The sequence below is a fragment of the Etheostoma cragini genome, chromosome 23 (assembly GCF_013103735.1).
Source record: "Etheostoma cragini isolate CJK2018 chromosome 23, CSU_Ecrag_1.0, whole genome shotgun sequence".
NCBI lineage: Eukaryota > Metazoa > Chordata > Actinopteri > Perciformes > Percidae > Etheostoma > Etheostoma cragini.
The window spans coordinates 2,058,065-2,073,883 of NC_048429.1; the positions used below are offsets into that span (position 1 = coordinate 2,058,065).

Below are 15,819 nucleotides of genomic sequence, written 5' to 3' on the forward strand. Positions count from 1 at the left end.
ACACACACACACACACACACACACACACACACACACACACACACACACACACACACACACACACACACACAGTCTGCGTTTCATTATCTTTGTGGGGACCCGTCATTGGCATAATGCATTCCCTAGCCCCTTCCCCTAAATTTAACCATCACAACTAAATGCCTAACCTTAACCCTCACCCTAACCCTAACCATAACCTAATGCTTACCCTAATCCTAAAACCAAGTCTTAACCCTCAAGTAGCCCTTTGAAGTTGTGGGGTGCAGCATTTTGGCCCTACAAAGCTGTCCGGACCCCACGAGTGTACTGTTGTCCCGGTTTTTGGACCCCACAAATGTAGTTAAACAAGAACACACACACACTCACAGACGCAGACGGCGACCACACACTCTCCTCCCTCCCCTCTGTAGGTGTGACGGTGAGCTGCTGGGTGAAAGTCAGGCAGATGGCCCTCGCGGTCGGGATTCAATATCAGTGACCGAGACCGTATGACCAAACACACACACACACACACACACACACACACACACACACACACTCAACTGCATGACCTCTAGACGGTGATCCTTGCCGATGTCACAGAAGTTGCCTCACCTACCTACCTTTTTCTTTTTTTAAACACTCATTGATTCTTAAATTCCACCAAAGAAAACTTAAATAAAACTTCCGGATTAGGGGCGTATTTGATTTTCTTTCCAAGTCTTATACAATATACTTTCACCAATACGATCAGACTGTGAAGCTAACAGTAGTTGGCAGGGCCTATTAACAGTGGGTATGGTATTTACCCATAATTTGGCCTTTGCTACTTGATTTGCAGCCATAATTACCTTATTTTATTAGTATTATTACTTTTACTGTATGTGCATTGGGTGTTTTATTTTCTGCTAGAGAGCCACGTCAAAGAAATATTTCCCTTTCAAACTGTTTTTTTAATGATTAATGTAAGAAAAGATTACCTAAACTGTACAGAACGTCACTCAAAATGATGAAAACTTTGATGAGATGCACATGTCAAACCACATCCGTTTGTGTCATGATTCGAACTTCTTCATACGACGGTTCATATGATATCTTATGAAAAGTTATGAACAAATCCTTGTGTGTCATCCAAGGAATGTTAGTCAACGCGAGCGACCAGTGCGCCTGCACAGACCCTGCAGGGCAGAACCTGTCTGCCTTGATGCACGATCCAAATCTTCATCAAAACTGGCTTTTTTTTTAAGTGTGTAGCTTGCTAGCTCAGAGGTTCTTGCTGGTTCTTGTAGTGAAGGCAACACACACAGAAAGAGCGAAAGGGGGAAAAGCCGAGCGCAGGATGTCAGGCTTTATCCTGGAAATGTACTTCTGCTGATCCAAACTAGTGTTTGTTGGACCGTGGACCTTGTCGCTCTTTATACTGATACTACGTTGCCTGACTTCCTCCTTGAGGCAGCTCTGCCCGTCCTGGCTCAATGTAACGCGGGTTATGTCTGAAGTGAGTCGTATGTTACTTCAGCACAGTGAAGGAGAACACCCTGCATGATTTTACATGTGTTTACGTGTGTTTCCTACACTTTTAGAGACAAGTTTGGTCGGTGGTGTATTTGTGATCTGGATTAAGGAACAGAAGGCAACATACTTTCCATCTTTTCAAAAAACTTCCTATAAAGATAGCGATATCAGAGACCTAAAAGGTGGCACACCTGGTGTGTGTGTCTATATATATATAGACACACACACACACACACACACACACACACACACACACAACAAGAGCTTGCTTCTTATCATTGCATGCTTCTGAAACATCAGTGAAACTCCTGGTTTCCTATGATGCGTAGTCTTGAATGTGCATCAAACAGATACAACTAAAAAGTAAACTTCAGGTGGGTTCACCCTCTCCAACATCCTTGCTCACAACAGTGAAACTGTACACACACACACACACACACACACACACACACACACACACACACACACACACACTCACTTGACACATGACAAACACACCCTCTCCTTCAACACATCACTTTGACAAACACCTTGATACAGATAAAGTGTGACTTTGCTCCTCTCTCTTCACTCGGCAAACAAACGACTATAAATCAAATTGTCCTTTACAATATCCCTCGTCTTGGCAGCGCTTAGCGCACCGTTAGCCTACATTATCCCCACTTCATTTGGCTCGGTAAACAATTAACCCAGCGCGCGCGTGTGAGCAGAATGACTGAGGGATTTGGCATTAGCTATGCTGCGTCGTGTCTCCACACTAACTACCCTAAGTGTTTAACATAGTTAGCCTGCATTTAAAGCCGCCATCCCCCCCGCTTCTTTTCCCTCCCCTCCTCCCTCCGCCGAATCAATATGCCTAAACGCTGCCAACTCGGAGAGAACAGAGGGGTTAGGGAAGTTAATTTGAAACAAGCGATTAATATTTCTTTCGTTAAATAAGAGCAAACACACACACACACACACACACACACACAGATACACACACTCTGACGGGTGGTGCATCGATGAGGTTTGCCTTCCTTCCTTCCCTGTTTGCGATAGCATTTGGGTTCCACTACAGCAATTATAGCCTTTAATTGAATTGATTTCGATAATGAGCCTCTGTAATGACACCGCTGTGGGAATGGTTGTGTGTACATGCGTGCATGTGTGTGTGTGTGTGTGCATATGTGTGTATCTGTCTGGAGTTTGCAATGGATGAGCTGTTGTTTTTCCGGACTTAAATGATCAGTGGGGAGGCAAGCAGGATTTAAAGATGAAACACAACCACACATTTAAAACAGCCGTCCACTTGTCCGGGGTCTAACCTTTCAGCTTGTTGCATAATATCCTTCAGGCTATAACACATCAATGTTTGATGACACACGGCTCGGTACATGAGAAAGTTAATAACCCTACACTGCCGTATTTCCGCCGTTTCAGGCTAAGCACCACCCACCCACTTCCCAGGTCCTCGGGTGATTACGGGCGGTAAGGTTTCACGAGAACATTTAAAAAGGGGGTGCAGAGTCAATCAGCTGGTCTACCAGTCAGGAGGATTAACCTCATCCCTGTATTTTTTCTGCAAGGCGGGCCCGTCTGCCTTCTAAGTGCTGCGTGGAGAGTTATTGTGATGGAGCGGCGATATGTGTAATAGGCTCGCGTCTGAACAAACAGCACACATCAACTGACAGGCCGCGGACATGAAGCATTCCTCTCCCCGCTGCACTACTGTCAAGTACTCAAGTTGAAAACACACCCTGGTGCACACTCCAGAGTACGCCCAGGTATCAGTTAGCTTATAAACGAGGCTGATGCTGCCTTTTTTTTCAAAAACTGTTTTCATATGCTCTGCCTGTACCGTTGCCATGATGGATTTGTTTGGATTATATTCCAAAATGTTTGCAGAGTCGATAAATGCCGTTCGGATCCGATTGCACTCACACGTCTCAGGTAGTGCTGAAAGCGTCCTGATCTTGTGGTCTAATGAGACGCTTTCCTGCACAGACGAAAAGCCGGGATTTATTTCGCGGAAAAACTTAGATAAAAAATGCAGGATCTCTTTGTCTGAGCCACTTAACGCAGGTCACAGTTCATTTAATAACATCAACACTGAACAGGTCTGGTTGTAAAAGGAGGTCGGTTTCTGTAGAAGTCTATGAGAAAGGGACCCAGTAAACAATTTCATAATTAATTTATTGTCTCATTTGCTAGTTTTAAGTCTTGTGCAACACAGAATGATGATGATTTTCTTTTAATTATGGTCTAAAGGCCATTATTTTAAAATCGATGATAAAGCAGGGGGTGCTTTAGGGCGTGGCCATGATGTGATTGACATTAAAAGTGTGTAGCTTCCTTTTATCTTTTTAGGCATTTTTAGGCCTTTATTAGCAAGACAGCTAAAGAAATGAAAGTGGAGGGGGAGGGGGGGGGGGGGAATGACAGACAGCACGGGGCCCTGGTTGGAGTCGAACATGTAGCTTAACACTTCCCACTGTGCTGAGGAGTAAACCTCTACATGGGTGCCCACTCTCCCAACTGAGCCATCCTGGCACCCAAAAGCATGTAGCTTAACATAGAGTGTAAGGAGTCCTCTTTCACTCCTCCATCACTCCTCCATCACTCCTCAATTCCAGGATGGCTGCACCCGTAACGGCAAACTCAACGACTAATATCAGATCTCCACACTCCAATGGGGGACCTCACACACGCGCTGTCCATTAATATTAACAGTCCATGGTCCTTCTCAGGTGAATATCAGGACCCAAGTTATGGGTCCTGATACAGCGAAGTCAAAGCTTAATTGAAAAGTGGAACCCTCCAAAATTAACTTCAAAAGATGCTAACTTAGACTTTTATAACTAACATATCAGTGTAATGTGAACAGAAAACCGGTGATCTGATACGGTGTTGCTTTCAAATATGAATGCCGTCAGTTAAATACACCCTACAGCCTGCAGTGCGACCGCCTCACAGTCCATTATTTCTCAAGCGTGCACACAAGTTTTCTTCAAAAGACCGCCGAGGCCGTTGCTTGAACGAAAACGATTTCTGACATCATTGAAAATGATAATTCACATTATCACTTACAGTCCGCGGCTGTGTCCACCGACTTGAAATAATAAATGGCCGATTAAATGACTTATAGTCTTTGGATTATAAATTACTCCTTTTAAACCTTAACCTTGCTCGAGATCACACTCGCTTTGATGGAGCCTTTGATGTGCCTTTGGTTGCATGAGCACACACAACCTTGCGCCTGTATTCTGGCAGAGAAGCGTCACTAATTATCTTGCCGTCAGAAAGGTAAGGGAGGTGGGGACCTGTGTGTGTGTGTGTGTGTGTGTGTGTGTGGTCTCAGTGCAACAGTAGCTTTTAATGAGCCCCACGCTTCTTATCAAGCCTGGCGCTTGACAAACGCTCTGATCCGCCCACATGGAGGACGGGGCTCCACTGATCGCGTCTGAACCCCCCCCCCCCCAATACCATGATCACCTTCCCTCTGTCTCAACCCCTCCCCACAGCCTTACAGTCAGAAGGAAAAAATCCTTGAGAGAAACTGTGAATCAAAGGGCTTTTCATCTGTTTTCACAAAGAGAGATAGAGAGGGAGAATGATGGAAAGAAAGAATCGAGAAATCGAGAGAGAGAGAGAGAGAGAGAGAGAGGGTAGGGATGTAAAGACGGCAGAAGGTAGAGATAGTGAGCAGAGAAAGAAAACGAGGATAAAGGACTGAACTTCTCCAAGCTGGAGGGCACTCCAGAGGACACGTCCTAGATTAGCTCCTACCCCTCCCTTCATCCTTCCATCTCTCCATCCCCTCCTTCCTCCACCTAGCTTCAGATGGAGAACAGTGGCCCAGGGCCCTCATTGCGGGCGTCGGGTTAGTGTGTGTGTGTGTGTGTGTGTGTGTGTGTGTGTGTGTGTGCGGGGGGGGCGGAGAAAGAGCGGAGACACCGGGCATTTAGACATCTGTCAGCCACTAATGAAAGAGTTCAATTTAGTGGAAAATCTCAAACAACCTTGTCTGACAGGCTGGCTGACAGGCTTTAACTCGCCCCGTGTTATTGTTTGTGTGTGTGTGTGTTTGTGTGTGTTTGTGTCCCAGCGTGTGTGTTGTGTTAGCGAGGAGGGTGGTTGGGTCTCCGAGTGGATCAGGACGGGGAAATCCAACAAAAAAAAAAGTGGAGAAAGAGAATAAATGTAATGTAATAAACTGTGACTGTGCTGGGGCATATGCTTGTGTTCACATACGTGTGTGCGCGTGTGTGTGGATCAGTCCGTGCAGCGGGGGTTCGGTCTTATAGTTTCAAACGCTCCAGGGGTACAGGGCAGGTTTTTCTCCGATAGATGGGTGGCATATGTGGGTGGGGGGGGGGTGATGGTGCAGTGGATATGAAACGTGCCTTTGGTGAGGGTTTGACTCCCACAGCAATACATCAAACAATGTGTCCCTGGGCGAGACACTTAACAAGTGCAGTAGAGCAGAAGTAGTGCACATTTTGGATGATGAGTTGATTTACAGTAGATATCTGGATTACACAACACCGTTGTTTTAGCAGCATTTTAAAGGACAAGTATGTCATGTTGGAGATACGCTTGTTCGCTCTCTTGCGGAGAGATGGATGAGAAGATGAGATACGACTCTAGTGTCTGTACCCTAAATACGACGCTACCTCCGGCAGCCAGATAGCTGAGCTTAGCATAAAGACTGGAAACGGCGGGGACCGCTAGCCTAGCTCCGTCCAAAGGTCACACAAACCACCTCTAAAGCTCGTCCCGTCTTGGTTGGACAGCCCGTAAAAAAAATTTAAAAGTGTAAAAACAACACAATGTTTCTTTGCAAATGCAGTTCAATAAAGACTTCCTCTTTCGTACCAGACATTGGCTTTGCCACAGCAGGTAATGGCGGGTTGTTCACTGGAGCCACTTTCCCTAGATTCTTCTGTAAACCAAAAGCTTTCTCCCAAGATGACTTTGTTTCCCAGAGACTGCAGTGATAGGTGTCTTCTTACAGCAGGGGACACAACAACTTGAGTATGTGACAGAACCAATCAACACCTTGTAAAGAAAACCCAGGCCTTTTTAAAAAAGAAAAGAAAACAAGAAGCCTAAGCAATGCGACACCCAGTTCCTGTTCTGACCTGTATGTACTGTGAAAACTTTGCTTCATCTCTGAAGTATGACAGACATACGTGGAAAGGATACAAATATACACTTTCTGCATGCATTGCATCACATATGCATACATTTGGTAAACGTGCGCTGTCACACCGCTGACAAAGCTTCGGCAGAGACACCTGAGGAGTGATTGAAAGTGATGTGGAGAGGCTCCCGAGGCTGGCAGAGAACAAACTGTTTGCTGCTGATGTTCTCCATGTGAGAAAGCCTGACACTTAATATTTCTCTCTCGTCATCGGCGCCTTCGCCTCACAGGGCAACGCGTTCTCACTTCCGACGCGTCGGAAAAAGTGGTCAGGTGTCTCAGCCGTTTGTTATTTACGCCAAAAGTCATATCCAGACGGCGCTTGGTCGTGACTCTTGCGGTCCCTTTTTGACACTCTGGGTCGGGACTCTTGGTGACGCTCTTCGACACTCTGCATCGGGACGGTTGTTTCACTGACATGCAGCACAACAAAGAGCAGGGTTTGGGAAAAGATGGCGGCCCTTACCTCCTAAGTTACCTCCCCTTTCTCTGTTTTGCCTGCCCAGGGAATTTGGCTCGCCCATAGTAGCGAGACATCATGGATTAAAACGAACAAAGTAGCCTCCACTTTGCCTCCGCCTAGCCCCCCCGCTCGCTACTCCTCAAAAGCTACAGACTCATAAATGGCACATACTGAGGAAAGCTCATTGTGGGACTGGGTGTAGTGGCTGTACTTCGGTATCGAGGCCGAATTTTGGGATATGGCATTAGGGGACCACTAAAGTCTATGTAAAAGCATCCAAAGAGAACCATGTCATGGGGCCTTTGATACTACATCATCTCACAGCACCACGGTCAAGCTTCTGCTATGCCCGGTGGGCTCCATGCAGACGCTAAAGGGTGGATTGCTGCCGTGAGTCTGTGCAAGCGCCAGTATTTCCCAGGTTGGGAGTGAGAATGGGTTGTACAGCGAGAGATTTATCACATTAACAACTGCCCCCTTTCATTTTAATGCCCTCTTAAAAAAAAGAAGCAGCCGTTCAACTGTCCTTGCGTTAAACCATCATGGCTGCCGGCTTGGGCTGCCAATACCGGTGCCCTTTTTTATCCAATTGGGCGCCCGTCCAGCTTTCCACTCTGATCGCATCTCCCCCTGTTAGGGCCTTGGGTTTTTGGAAGGAGAGATAGCGAGCGAGGGAGGGGGAAGAGTGCCAATATCAACATTGTTTCGCTGGCCTTTTTACAAGCCATGAGAGTGGGGAAGTTAATAAGCAGGTATTGGTTTTTAACGGCGGCCTGTTTATTGCTTTGCCCTCGAGCGTGCTGGAGTGCTCTACTCCACCTATTTTTTTCCCATGTCCATCTGCCCATCACTTCTCTTAAACTCACCGCTGAATTTCTCCCTCTCTCGCTCAGCGCTTCCTTTTGTCTCGACTCGCCTCATTCAGCAATTAATTCACCGTCACCTCATCATCTATTTTTTCCTCCGTCGTCTCTAGCTGACTTCGTCCCCTGTCCTTTTTATATTTTAAGCTGAGGTGGTTTTAAAACCCTGTTAAAAGATTATAAACAAACCCTCCGCAAACCACTTAATGATCCGTCATTATGCCACTATTGATTCAGTGTTTTACAAGTGTGTGTGTCTGAGAGTGTACTGTATTTATTGGTCTTTCTCATGTGCCTGTGTATTAGGTTTAAACCATATCCGTCGTCCGTCAATACCGGACTGTTATTAAAAATGGGATGTCAGCCAGTCAGCGTTGTCCAGCTCTGACATGATGAATGTGATTTAAAGTTTAATTACGTAGATATTGTTGATCAATGTCGTCTGGGTCTCCAATGGACAACCTTTTGTAAAAAAAATTGTTTTCCTACCTTCAGAAGCTCCCCCGCACGACCGAGAACAACAGTGAGTTTACTGGAAACTCAAATCTCTCAAGTATTCCCCCCAAAGGTCTTGGGTTTTTTGGTTTTGCTTTGGTGTATTTTAGAAGAAGGCGAACAACATGAGCAGCTGTAGGAGAGGTGATGATGTGTTGTCACACAGACGACGAGCGGCGTACGGTCATAATAGGCTACGGATATATGAAGTTATTCATCTTTAAACCACATGCAAGTCAGGGAATTGTGTGCAACGTTGAAAGCACAGGCTAGTAGATGCGCTCTTTTCGGTTGACTTCCTGTATTTGGGTCAGATTGACATAAAGTGAACTGTAGTGCTCTCGGAAAAACAGATCCAGGGTTTAGGCACATGTCCTAGGCTCTAAGGGTACTGTACCGAAAGCGTTTGGTGGAAACGTGGCTTTGATCTCACAGATAGAGCCTGCGGTTTCTGACTTTGTGGTTTCATCTTTTAAAAACGACATTCTTGGATTACAGCAACAACCTTGGGCCTTGCCTTTCAGACTACGAACAGGCTGACTTTACCTTCTGATTGGATACAAAGATGAAGATACTACTCAGGGGGGAAAAATGATAAATTAGGAATTATAAATTTAATTCATTCAATTTAATTGACTTAATTGAAGGTTGAAGAACCCTTGACTTTATTCTGTGCCCCTCCCATTCCGAAACTAAACTAACGCCCTTGCAAGCACCTCCAATCCAAATGTGTTGGTATCCGACTTCAAAAAGCCCCAAACATAAGAACCAGATAGAGATGCCGCAGGAGAGAGAAGCTGGCGAGGCGGAGGGATGACCAGACGGAACAGAGTGAGGGAGGGTGTTATGGTGTAGAAGAAGGCGATTTCATGTTCCTATAATCCTCAAACTGCTGCAGTATGTGTCCTCCCCAGGGCTGTTTCACACCTCCAACAAGGGATAAGTGACTAACTCTCACGGCACAGGAAAACAGACCAAATTGAACATACTTATTCCACGAGCAATTAACACGGTGAGTCCGTGCAAAACAACAAGCTTGACTCTGAATTTGGGAAGCCGAGCACAAATCCTTGCGAATGGCTCTTGCGGGATTCGCAGAATCCACTCTGTCCTGCCCAGGAGGGCTATCTGCTGATCCAACTGACAGAAGCAGGCGAGTGCAGGCGCTCAACTTATGAGATTCCAGTTAGCCGGCGCAGCCAAGAGGAAAGGCGGGGAGGCAGCCAATAGCCCCGGCAGAAGGGATCTGGGGGCCTCTAAATACCCACACAGGGCTAAAAGAGGAAGAACGCGAGCGAGCTCCGGCCCACTTCCTCTATCGCTCTCCTGGGCCGGGGGAGGGAACAATAGTGGAGAACGGAGCAGACAGCATGAAAGAAAAGGCAATACCACAGCAATAACACGCGCCTGTATACTCAGGCTCGTGCAAGGCTTTACACATATGTAGAAACTACATGCAATACCTGTTTTTAACCTCCAGTGGTCCTGTAGAGCAATGTCTTGATGATTGAATATGGATTTTTAAAACTATAATTAAAACACCACAATATTAAATCCTATATATCCGTTACAGTCATTCCCCGGCTGCAATGACGGTGCAGAGACTCCTTAAGCTCAGATGCGGATGATCCGGAAACGGTGACAAATCAGAGTAGACTGGACTTTAATGGGGGGGGGGAAGGGGTGACAACAACTTAAAGAGACAGGCAACAAAAACAATGCGTTTCATGAACATTAGAGCATGTACACATGTTCAAGTAGAAACCTAAAATACAAGTATGGGACCTTTGAATAAGCGCACGCACACGCAAAAACAGGCGCACACACACACACACACACACACACACATATACAGGTCAAGGCGGGGCCGCCTCAGAGTGCTGCTGTAAGTGTACGGTTAGAGGAGAAACGTAGGCAGAGGAAAAACCAGGACACACACTCACCCCTGTTAAGGTCTTTATGTTATGCAGTGCATTCTGGGCTTCGAGGGCAGCTTTCCTTGTGTAAAACGTGACAAAACAGCAGCCTGGGGAGAGAGGGAGAAAGAAGAGAGAAGAGAGAGAGAGGGGATGAGCACAAGGAGCAACAAAGAGCATTTTCTCTATTCAGCAGCTTGGCATCACCTGTCGACATTGGCAGACGTTGAGTGAATGTTAAGGACGACACATCCTAGCGGAGAGGGAAAAAGCTCTTTTTGTCGGTGCAGATGACTTGAGCCTCGGGGAAGTGCGCGTGCAGTGACGCACACACGCGGACACTACAAAGACACCGAGGTGGCGGAGAGAGGGGTTAGCCTCTTCATTAATCCTCGAGTAATCTGTGAACAGTTGCTTCACTACAGAAAGTATTTACTCATTGGTTTATTGCTTACGCTCCCTCACTCTTTCACTCACTAGTTCACACCCACGAGGGGTTTTAAGTCTCTCACTAAATCAAACAAGCAAATTACCAAGCAAAAGCTCACTAAGTTGCTGACTCGCTCACTCACATAAAGAACTGTGTGTGCACTCAAATGCATGTGCACACCACACACAAACAAGAGGAAGAAGAGAAGAGGTTTTTTTTGCCCTATTTGCACAGTCAAGCAAAAAAAAACAGCAGGAGGATATTTAGGCCAGACACAAAGGTGTGACTCGTCAGTTTGCCTCAAATTAAGACCAGCTGTTTGAGACATTGAAAAAGTCACACTATGGACTTTTGTCTGTGTTTATGTCTTCATTGTGACACTTTCCTAACAGCCACAGAGGAACTTGAAAACAAGTCTGAAGAGGAAAAATGGATAAACACTCCTTGAAACAACCATTAAGAATATGGAGGGTGCAACGGTGAATTAGTCCACTGGAAGAACGACGGATCATCAGGAGGAACAATGAAAAGCCGTGTATAATTAATGGCGGGACCTTAAGCACGGTATCCTTCTTTGCTGGTTTGCTCCCAAAAGTTGTCCTCCTGCCAAAAAATGTGAACACAAACATTTCTGAAGAGGTAACAACTAAGAGACTTTCTTATGCCAAAAGCATTGTATAAGAGAGTTAAAAATAGCGTGCTACCAACATATGTTGGATAATGTAAACTACTGTAACATTTATGAAAATAAGTACTGTTAAATGTGGTTATTAGTTACAATCTCGAAGAGCTCTGTTTCATTCCCTACGGAATTAGACTTGTTGGCGTCTGTAGTTATTGCTCTTTCCCGTTTACGTTAATGATAGCAGAGACCAGAACAAAAAGAAGAAAACAGCACGCTGCTTTACTAGGGTGACCAGGTATCTTTTGGTCAATGGCACAATCACTTTTGGCTTCCGCTAGATGGCAATACGCCAAGAATTCACCTGAACACACCTCCCTGTAAGACCAGCACGCCCATGGGCGCATGGGCATTTGCTATTTAAACGAGGAAGGAGATTAAGAACTGCGTTGGTGTTAAAATAGCAAAGACATTTGCGTCAGGTTAGCGCCCTAAAATGCCTCCAGCCCACTGTAATGCAGTGGTATGATTATAAACAAATATACTGATTGCTTACAGGTTGAAGAAAAATCCTGCAAATCAAGAGCAACCACTGGCTTAATCTTATTCTAGTGTTTGAGTCTTTTCATACATTTGGTCAACAAAGTTAATCTACAGGTGATCCACCGCTCTGTGCTGGTTTTAGCTTCCACGTCTTCCCTCCTGTCGCTGCAGATGCATATGATTGGACCTTCTGCCCACAGCTTTGCTCATCTGTTCATTTCGCTGTGTATTTATTTGTCCAGAAATGAGCCTGGGTGCACCATTGTTTACACCTGCTTTGTTGTCCTCTCCATTGTATTTATGGGATGAATCAGCTCAGTGTGAGTGAGGCGGACCGGTGGGGGTTTTGTTGCCCCTACTGCAGACATGGGGCCCTGATGACACTTGCCCTGCAGTGCATCTTAGTGAAATCCAACAGTGAGCATCTGGAGCAGATTTGGCATCCGATTCCCAGAGTCCCTTTGATGGGGCTGGGAGCGTAATGGATCTGAATTCCTGCGGTGTCCTCCGGGTGCCACGGCTGTTGAATGGTTGGCCCTTAGCCTAGCGTCAGCGACGTGATTGGTGTTGCGATTCGGATGCTGCAGAGGCTGTGTATTACCCGGGATAACTCCCGGCTTAGTGTTGTCTTCAACAACCCCCAGCGTGAAAGGCAGCTCAGGGTGTCACTTCACTAAACCCTAAGCCTCCCCCCACTTATACTATCAGTATTAATTTACCACCGAGGGTTTCACACCAGTCTCAGTAGTTAAAGGCATGGAGATAAGAAGGGACATTAGTCACGACTGGCAGAATATCACTAGGTGAAAATGTTTACGTAGGGTCACCAAACTGATAGGATTTATACACTGAATTCTACACACTGAACTAAAAGTGGTGGTAAAGGGGCGGCTTGCACATCCTGAAGACCTCTGGCAATTCTGCTTCATCTTTGCTCTCCATCATCATGATAAAAACTGGACTCACTAAGAATAAAGTAGAGGAAGAAGTACTAATATGCAAAAAAGTGACACCAATATGGAAAAGTACTCCATCATAGTCAGTCACATGAAATGACATTTCCTAGAAAAATGGAAAATCGTGAATTTCTGAAATCCTTGCTTGCTGGTCATGAGCTGGAAAATTCCTCACGCCTCTCATAAAGTCTGCGCAACACAGCTTTTGGTTAGGGACCAAAATATATTGTGAACCTAAATTTTTATGCGGGCCGGATAAAAATTTGCCAACGGAACGCGGGCCCTGAGTTCCACACATGTGCACTAAGGATAAGGTCAAGGGAGACGTTCCGACATCCTTAAAGCATAGCTTTCGCCAAAATGCAACCGAGGGTCTTTTTGTGAATGTACCCGATTTCAACTTTTGATTAAAAGCATATTAAGCCGGAAGCACCATTTTTAAACCGTGTTAACCATATTCTCGTTCTGGGTCAAATGGCCTCTTGAATGGGAGAGCTAGGGGCATACATATGATCACATCAAAATGATTATTTTTGAAACACTACAAACACTGACACTTTGCTCGAAGTATCACCAGGGGCTCTACACATGAACTCAGCATTGAGGACATTGTTTGGGTTCACAGAGTTTACTAAAAAGACTCGCTTTAGCTGTTGGTTTTTCCAGTTGCTGCCATCTTGTCAGTCAAAAAGAGTTTGTGTACACAAAAGTTGTCAATGCTCGAATTCATGTGTAAAGCCCCTGATGATACTTTGAGCAAAGTTTCAGTGTTCGCAGTGTTTTAAAATAGTGATTTTGGTGCAATCATAGAAATGCCCCTAGCTCTCCCAGTCTCAGGCCAAAACAAAAATACTGTAAATATTCAGAGTGGCGCATCCATCCTAAATATGCTTTTAAACGAATGTGAGACTCGGGTACCTTCACAAAAAGACCATGGGTTGCATTTCGGCGAGAGTTACGCTTTAAGGAAAAATAACACAGATATGTAGAGGTACTCTATGATAGTTATTAAATTAGACATATAAAAGGATGTACTGTCCTGTTAAGGTGACAGTTTAAAAGGGATTAAAAAATTTTACCAATTCAAACTGGGTTAAAAAATAAATAAATGGAAAAGCCAAATAAAATCTAAATCCTTATAATCAGAAGTCCTTACTTTTATATTTGAAGTCATTTTGAACTGCAAGTTAGCAAGCAGAGCAACATTTCCCTCCATGATGTACACTGTAAAACAACAGCATAGTAACTGTATCAAAAAAACCAAGACAGGACACTCCAGAACCAGAGTGGAAGAGTTTCTTCTAACTAATTAGGCTTCTGCTCACGTTGACACTGAGATGAAATATGCCAGGAGCTATGAAGTTATGTGACGTCTCCACCAACTAATAGGTGCTCCCTAGTACCCAACACACACACACACACACACACACACGCGCACACACACTGCTGTTTATGCCACTTTGAATCAATGTATTGTGTGGCGAATAAACAAAATACAATGAAACATATATTTCACACGTCTTTCTGTGGCTGAGTGTCTCGAGGTAACTGTTGTTATGATTTGATACTATAAAGAATAAGCTTAAGACTTTCCTCTTTGATAAAGCTCATAGTTAGGGCTGGCTCAGGAAAGTCCCGAACCATCTATTAGTTACGCCGCTATAGGCCTAGACTGCTAGGGGACTTCCCATGATGCACTGAGCACCTCTAAAATTGAATTGAATTGAATATTGTCAGGGAGTGAGGAGTCGCAGCGTCCGCCTAACCCGGCCCACCTGCTTCTCGCTATAGGTGTCAGATTTATCATATAATCAATATTATAATAAAATCAGAGGGAGGCAGGGCATACAGCCCGATCCGGTTGGGGAGAGTTCTAGCCCTGCCAGGCTCCTCTCTTTACCCTGTCTCTCCTAGGTATACTGTAATAGTTGAAGGCTGAATTTTGGGAAAGAGACTTCAGATACAGTATTAGGGGACCACTAAGGTCTATATAAAAGAGACTTCAGATACAGTATCACGGGACCACTAAGGTCTATATAAAAGAGACTTCAGATACAGTATTAGGGGACCACTAAGGTCTATATAAAAGAGACTTCAGATACAGTATTAGGGACCACTAAGGTCTATATAAAAGAGACTTCAGATACAGTATTAGGGGACCACTAAGGTCTTTATAAAAGAGACTTCAGATACAGTATTAGGGGACCACTAAGGTCTATATAAAAGCATCCGAAGAGAACCATGTCATGGGAACTTTAAGAAATAGGATTCGACTAAATGGACATGGAAATATGTCAAGATCTTTCTGCCTATAGAAAAAGCACCTTAGTTTAGTCTGCATCATGATTTCTGACTATGGTGGGTGCTTGGTGCAGAGTGAATGAGACTATGTTTATACAGGAGGGATCTTTTTCAACATTATAATTCCATTATCATTCCAATTGCACCTGTGTTCAAGCTTTATCCCCTTGTGTGCGATTAGCACTTCCAGTAACATTGTATGGGTTTTAGCTGCTAATGAATTAGGATTCCGGTGGCATTTTTGGCATATCTGCATACGGGAGGGTTAGCTTTCGGTGTTAGCATTAGCAATTCTGACAATGCACAATGGGCTGGGGGAAGTTTGGCTTTTAGTGCAGCGTTAGCTGCTGTGTGTTGTGATTCCCGTGGCGTAGCCGGGCCCGGGAGCCATGCAGCGTGTGACGGATCGTCCCAGGTGGTGGGCTGTCAAGACGAGGATCAAAGAGCAGAGGAGTGGACCTCACACACACGCGCGCGCACACACACGCGCGCGCACACACACACACACACACACACACACACACACACACACACACACACACACACACACA

The 15,819-nt window shown here is 45.1% G+C and overlaps 1 protein-coding gene across 26 annotated transcripts in view; it reads right to left on the bottom strand.

The window, feature by feature from the left end:
• The window catches only part of celf2 (cugbp, Elav-like family member 2), a 208,795-nt gene that overhangs the window by 59,892 nt on the left and 133,084 nt on the right, over positions 1–15,819 (bottom strand). For all 26 annotated transcript variants that reach the window (XM_034863749.1, XM_034863747.1, XM_034863746.1 and 23 more), the window contains one exon: positions 10,444–10,526. In XM_034863749.1, the coding sequence (XP_034719640.1) occupies positions 10,444–10,526 (83 nt within the window). The remainder of the gene's footprint in view (positions 1–10,443; positions 10,527–15,819) is intronic.